Below are 7,323 nucleotides of genomic sequence, written 5' to 3' on the forward strand. Positions count from 1 at the left end.
AATTACTACACTTTGTAAATGTATACTATCTTGTATACTATCCTATTCTGTATTACAGCTTACTATTGTAAATATAAATGTATACTATTGTTTAAAGCTGAGGCATGTCATTTTTGTGTCCCTGGGCAATCAATCAGAACAACAAATGCATCTTCCATCGGTTGAAGTAATAGCCTGTCTCTAGCTGGTCTGGAAACTTATACAGATAACTCAACAGTGTTTGCATTTTTCAGGAAAATCATTCATTCGCAGCTTTACAAGGAATGTGTGAAGAAAGAGAGAGTGAAAAGGGGAAAGCGAGCATTTACATTAACACATTTGGCAGACGCTTCTATCCAAACCATCTTACAGTGCTTTCAGGCTATACATATTTTTCACTATGTGTGTTCCTTGGGTATCCAACCCACAACCTTTGTTATGTGATGGAAATGCAATGCTCTATAAAGAGTAAGCTACAAGAACACCTGGAGCAATAGAAAGAGTGGGAGATTTTCATAGATAAACTAGTCTAAGTCGTCGCCATTAAAATCGTAATTCAAGTTTTTTTGTTTCGGTATATGAATATGTTTGCCTTAAAAAATTGTGCTAAATAAAAGCACGTAATCATAAGGGAACCATTTTAGGAGCACCTAGCACCTCTACAGAACCATAAGTGGTGCATGACTATAGCATCACTTATGGTTCAGCATAGCACAATATGGTTTTACACAGGTGATGGTTAACACTAAAAACGGTTCCCTATGATTACGAACCAGTGAACCACTTTTTTTTTTAGAATGTAGGGATCTTTAAAGGTGCAGTGTGTAAATTTTAGTGGCATCTAATGGTGAGGTTGCGAATTGCAACCAAAAGCGTAGTCCACTGCTCACCTCTCGCTTTTGAAACACAGAGAAGCTACGGTAGCCGCCACCGGACACACATGTCATTGTCGGAGAAAACTTAGTAAAAAAAATGGTCCGTTAAGGGCTTCTGTATAGAAATGGCGGCACAAAATAGCGACTTCAATGTAAGGGGACCCTCGGTGTATGTAGATAAAAAGTTCTTATTCTAAGGTAATAAACACATAACAGTTCATTATGAAAGGTCTTTTTACACCCCTGATCATATAGTTTTGTTTATTAATTTGCATTTCTGTCAAGAGTTCCTTCTAAAAATTACACACTGCACCTTTAAACTAGTGTGCTTTAAATAATTGACAAAATTCACACTTAAAAGATATAAGCATTTAAAATGAATACTGTCTGTCACCTCCGTTAATACGGATCAACAATATTTATGACATCATTCTGTACCACACATTTTTGTGAAAATTACATTATAAAAATCAAAGCTGGACATTTCAAGGCACTACAGTGGTTATATATGAACATTATTACATACTAAGGTGGGGCAGGTGAACACGGGTATACTTCTGACAACTTAACATTGGCAGGTTTTTAAAATAATCTAATGCTTACATCAATGTCAAGTTAGATCAGTTTATGATTAATGTAATAGCGACTTTTAGCAGTGGCATAAGACCAGGCACCTTAGTTAACTTCAAATTCAAGGACTTTCCAGGTCCAATACCCTCAAATTCAAGGACTAAATGTGAGGACACATTTTAAGTGAGAGCTAGGTTACATCACTTACACCTTTTAAGTTAATTGTTACAGTTCCCTTTCGAGGGAACTCATGCTGCGTCACTGCGGTGACACTTTGGGGATGCTTCCAGGGGTAAGTGCATCTGAATGTGTATATCAAACTCAACCAATGGTGAGGCTTAACGACAAAGACAGGGTGACGCGGGAGCCAGGAAGTATACCGCTATCTGAAAAATTGCCAAAGAGGGCGTTACAGGGACACAGGAAGTATGGCAAGGGAGACACAGCGTCTCGTTCCCTTCTCAGGGAACAAAAGGTAGATACGTAACCCTATGCATCAACATTCGCATACAGAAGATAAGAATTTAAAGCGAACAATTTAGCAGATGCGCTTAAAAAGTCTAGAATTTTTATGATATTATCCTACACTACACAGGGAATATGGATTTTTTCCAGAAAACTTCTTGCATAAAATAGATTCAAGCACTTTTAATGACCTGTATCTATGCATGTATATTTTCAAAAACTTCCCAGAGCCTTGATTTTTCCCCCCAGATTCACAAACTTTCAAGGATTTCAAGGACCCGTGGGAACCCTGTAAGACACACATCTTTTCTAAATGAGCCTTTCATAATAAAGACAGCTACTTCAAATGTCCTTTTCAAAAGTTGGTTTTCAATGTTTCACTACATTTATATAACACCGTCACATTTCTGAGAGCCAAAACAAATAGGCCCTCCAATCATTAGCTGAACCTGTACTGTAAATGTACACACAATTATTTCAAAATTAACAATCAATGTCGGAATGCAAATTAAAACTTAATAGCTCAAAGACAATATCTAACAAAGCACTTCAATAAAAAATACTAAATTGTGAACGGTACAATCAAAACTCTGATCTGGTAAAGATTTTTGGTTACAAGCTTGAAAACTCAAGGAACGTCTTTTTTATATTTAAGTTTAATAACTCTCATTACACCAAAACTGGAGCAGAATGTAGTCAAGTAAAGTCAAATTTGAAAATCTATTAAAGTCAGTCAAAATAAACATGGTCAAAATATTTTAATTTTATTTCTTATTAACATCAAAACAGCAAAACCTTTCAATGCCAACATCAAAATATATGTAACTAATTTACATAGAAAAACTGGAGTACAGTGATTGGCAAAAGCTCCCAGACTATGGCACAGAAAAACCCACAATTCCCAGAGGCCATGGGAAATATGAAATAAAATGAAAACATCCCAATGCAAGCCTGTTTAAAACAATCAAATGATGCATCTCAAGTTTAACCCCCCTAGTAAAAAAGTGTTACAAAACTGCTTATAAAATGTCAGTGCCTTGTGTTCAATCAAATACAACTTTTTGCAAACAACTTTTAAAAGCAGAACAACAAAAATGAACAAGTGCAAAAAGTGCTAAATGGATAGAAAAACCGCTGCACGACTGTGTTCACAGTGATATTAGTAATCCGTTATTTTTTTACAAGTTTGTGAATGTTACAGGGCCCGGTATAACATTTTTATATTGTACTGTTTGAATTAATGCAATGATTTTATTTACACCTCAACTGCTCGAACTTGGAGGAAAACCAGCATTAACAAAAATTAATTTAGGTACAGTGATATCGACAGATGCATATATGAAAGTAGATTTTGTACAGATTAAAATGGGAAAGAAAGGTCACTGTACCCTGGTGCTTAACAACCACATAGCGAAAATCCAAATGTGTGCCCTGAATGTGAGAACCCCAAAATGAAACCGTATTTAACAGTGAACACTCGCCAGCTTCGATGAGTAAATAAATGAACGAGTTAGAAAGAACATAGCATGAAAACCTCCGAACATGTTACCTTAATGCATACAGTGCATCACCAGGAGTGAATCAAACATTAAAATAAGCAAACAAATAAAATATAAATATGAATTTGTGATCTTAAAAGTGTCTTTAAAGTTTGTTGGCCATGACAAAGAAAGAAAAACAGACAAAACAAATAAATGGGCGGTAAGAGCAAGCACACAAGGCTTATCAAATGTTTTAAGTGTGGATGTGAAAAACACATCTTCACATCACATCCCGAGTGACCATATCTGAAATGTGTTCGATAAACAGAAGGATCTTAAGGAGGTTCACTGCTTGGTGTCCAGCAAGATGATCTCCTCTGCTTTTAAGACAATCTACCCTAAGGAAAGGAATTGAGTCCTCTGTGAATGTGACTGCTGGACCACATCTAAATTATAATAAGAGCCCCCGCAAAAAATCCTTACCATGAAAATTGAATCTGCACAGCAGGTAAAAGCTACAGAAGGGTTAGCAAAGTTTGGACTCCACAATCCACGTAGTTCTGAAACACAAAGTCAATGTAATTATTATATACAAATATTAGTGATGCCTATTTTGATGAACAAAGATACTTGCAATTTTCATTGTAACCCAGCACTGCCATCTAATGGCTTAAAGCAAAAGAATGACTGAATGAGGCTCAAACCATAAAGGCAGTGTACACGCTTTTCTAAGAATTGGGAGTTTTGAGATGAAACAACATCAACAAGCCAGTTTATTCAGTTCATGCACAACCGCTTGATTACCAACCGGAAAAAAGGGGTGAAGCGCTGACCTGATTGACAAGTCTTGTTCTCTGTTCTCCACACCACTGTGGCAGGGGATACTAATACACAAAAACAACAATGGTTGAGCATGGTCAGAATCCAACTTGCATTGTGTGTTTTAATGTTTTTGCCTTAAAAACCCAATATGTCAGACCGACATACACATTTGGAAACCACATTTTTTTAGCACAAGACATCATGAAATGACACGAAATCATGTATGTTCACTGTTGCTGCCCATATACCTGGTAGGGATACGTGGTCTGTGCATAGTTCATGGGCACTTGTGGGATCATAACTCCTGGAAGGCTGGAGTAAGAGTAAGGCTACAAAAATAAAAACAGACAAAGGGGAAAATGATTAATAAATGCTAATTTATATTATCTGCAATATTTCAGAAAATGTGTCTTTCTATAATCAACTTTTTTAAAACTTCTTTGCAGGACTTCAGATTCATATGAAGATGTGTGTAAGTTACCTGCATATATTGATTCCCTCCATTAAAGACAGGTGAGGGTGGGGCCAAGCTCGGGGGGCAGCAGCTACAGTACACATATGGGGAGGGGCTTACCCACTGTGATGGTCCAATCATTGGAGACTGCATTGAGCCTGAAAAATCAGAACATCAAACATTTGGTTAATTTCAAGTGGTATTTTAATGAATATTGACTGAAATATTGTAAAATGTGGCAGGGTTCAGTACAAACCAAACAGAATCTTACGAGAATTTCGCTCTTTCATGATGGCTGGCCCTAGTTTGAGCTTTTTCCCTTTAAAACAGATCGGTTGCTGCAAGAGAAATGAAACAAATGGTGGTGAAATAAAAAAACATTCAACTTCAAAACATGTAATTTGTAAGATTGTTGAAACATACTTTAATTTTGTAGTAACATGGCCACGTATTACCCCATATTTTAGTCATTAGTCAGGAACTGTTCACCCAAAAATGTTAATTATATTACAAAAACCAATCGCTTCACTTTGGACATGGAGCTGATGTGCCACCATGTTTGATCTAAATGCGTTTACCTTTGAATGTGACATAAATCGCAAAATACTCTCAAAATACTACATTTTCTCTCAGAAACTTAAAATTTCACTTAAAAAGACATGAACCAAGCAAAGTCGGAATGGATTTCTTTTTTCGGATGATGGATGGGCTTCAAGAAAATGGACACTATTCAATGCCATTACCAAGCTAGGAAGAGGCAGGAAATTATTTAATATAACTTGTAATGTGTTCAGCTGAGGATAGGAAGTCATATACACCTAGGATGGCATTAAGGTAAGTAAATTATGGGGTAATTTTCAATTTTAAGCAAAAATGTAACTTATGGAAGCCTCTTTGAACATGTTGGCTAAGGAAAAAAGAGCAAGAACACAAATAAACACCTTTACAATAAAACAGATATAAAGTGAAAATCTTACATCAACGATATTCTGGATATCGACGTCCTCACCGAAGTAAACGAAACCGTACCTGTGAAGAAGCAGTAATGGAAGTAAACAGATGAACAGATGTTTTTCCAGAAAATAACATCTGAGATACATCCCTCAACACTGGAGCTAATCGAGGTCAATGGCACAATGTTATCTACTGTTATATGCCCTATAATCTGTCAGTGTGCACTCTTTTCTAGCTTTGGGTTTTACAATGACTCACCCTTTGCATATTCCTCCTCGATAAGTGATTATCTTGACTTCTTTTACAGACCCATACTTGGCAAAGAAGTCTCTGATTTCGTTCTCGTCGACCTGACGGTATATGGACACACGCCATTAGTTTTAGTACAGGGCAGGCTAACAATGACGCGCTGCGCAGACCGATCGTCGTATGACATCAAAGTATCGCGAAAAGGATTTGATACTGTGCCCTCGCGATACTTTAATATCATACGCCGAACGATCTGCGCAGCGCACATAAAATCGACACACATTTTCGTCAAGATCTGAAGTGTTCAGTGTTCCAGAGCACAAAAAATACACCAATTGCTTTTTTTATTGAAAAATGCTGAGCTTAAAACTTTTGTTTATTATAAATTCCATTACCTTCATATCAATCCCGCCGACGAACAGCGTGTTGGGCGTCATCTTGCCTTCCGGTAAAATATAACCGTTAGATAACTTCAGAGACGAGTGTAATCCATGCCGCTGCTTCTGTATATCCTGTGTATTTTACAACAATTTTAACTACTACGTTACGTTATATCGAGATGCATTCGTTAAAATACAAGCAGCGTTAGATATAATACTTAATTGACTTTTGTTAAGACACATTTTTCAGGAACACGATTAAAGTTAAGTTACCTGTGAATACAGGCCACATATCAAACACAAAGGGAGCTGAACGCCCTGATACATCTTTGATCTGAAGGCCAAAATTATATTAACAATTCCCTAAACCCCTAACTTAAAGTCACCAGAAACGCTAACATAAACAAGTTTCAATGTGTCCGACCACACGGTCGAAATCGGGATCCATCACAAACACGATCCTCGTTTCCTCAATAAGCAATCTGGGTATTTTGTCAAAAATTAGTTAATTGGATGACATGATCTGCTGATAGTTATATAAACTAATGGGCGACCGTCCGATTTAACCCGATGACGAGTTTGCCGCGCGAAGACTTTTTCACCACAACATCGACATTAAAGACAATCCGCCTCATCGATTGTAGGTATTGATGAACATATGAATTACGATGTTGTTTTTCACTTACCATATTTAAAACCATTAAAAGCCCAGAATAAGTTAATGGAGTGAATCACTCGTTTCCTCCTCGGTCTGTGCTCCAGGCTGGAGTTGTATTAAAACGCCACACCCATACTAAGTCCTAATTGGAGAAATCTACCAATGATGCATTTTGTGAAATTCTTTTTACGAAACAAGATTATTATTTTATTTTTCTAAAGCTTATTTCGTATAAACTTTTTCCTGAAATAAAATGTGCAATTTTCAAGTAATCTCAACTGAAGACCTGCACTAATAAGATCTTTCGAATTTACACGGGACTTTAAAAAGTGTCTCCGAACAATGCCCTGCTAAACATTTGTTTATTTTTTTATTTTTAAAAACTAAAATACACAAGAAAAAAATCTTAGTTTTAACTTTTGAAGTTTAAAATCGA

General features: G+C 36.5%; 1 protein-coding gene across 8 annotated transcripts; it reads right to left on the reverse strand.

The window, feature by feature from the left end:
• Positions 1 to 2,632: 2,632 nt before the first annotated feature.
• dazl (deleted in azoospermia-like) lies at positions 2,633 to 7,086 on the reverse strand. 8 transcript variants are annotated; one of them, XM_055220174.2, is made up of 10 exons: positions 6,916 to 7,086; positions 6,245 to 6,361; positions 5,859 to 5,950; positions 5,624 to 5,675; positions 4,903 to 4,984; positions 4,674 to 4,804; positions 4,441 to 4,521; positions 4,179 to 4,254; positions 3,854 to 3,930; positions 2,633 to 3,763 (listed from the first exon to the last, which is right to left on the reverse strand). In XM_055220174.2, exons 1-10 carry the CDS (start codon positions 6,928 to 6,930, stop codon positions 3,716 to 3,718), a joined length of 771 nt encoding a protein of 256 aa, XP_055076149.2. In that variant the 5' UTR covers positions 6,931 to 7,086; the 3' UTR covers positions 2,633 to 3,715. The 8 variants fall into 8 exon arrangements, with proteins under 8 accessions (XP_055076149.2, XP_055076154.1, XP_055076146.2 ...); XM_055220179.2 differs by having other exon boundaries at positions 2,633 to 3,768; positions 4,204 to 4,254; positions 4,918 to 4,984; positions 6,916 to 7,072; XM_055220171.2 differs by lacking the exon at positions 6,916 to 7,086 and adding an exon at positions 6,503 to 6,874.
• Between the last annotated feature and the right edge of the window lie 237 nt (positions 7,087 to 7,323).

Source organism: Misgurnus anguillicaudatus, chromosome 20, assembly GCF_027580225.2.
Source record: "Misgurnus anguillicaudatus chromosome 20, ASM2758022v2, whole genome shotgun sequence".
Taxonomy (NCBI): domain Eukaryota; kingdom Metazoa; phylum Chordata; class Actinopteri; order Cypriniformes; family Cobitidae; genus Misgurnus; species Misgurnus anguillicaudatus.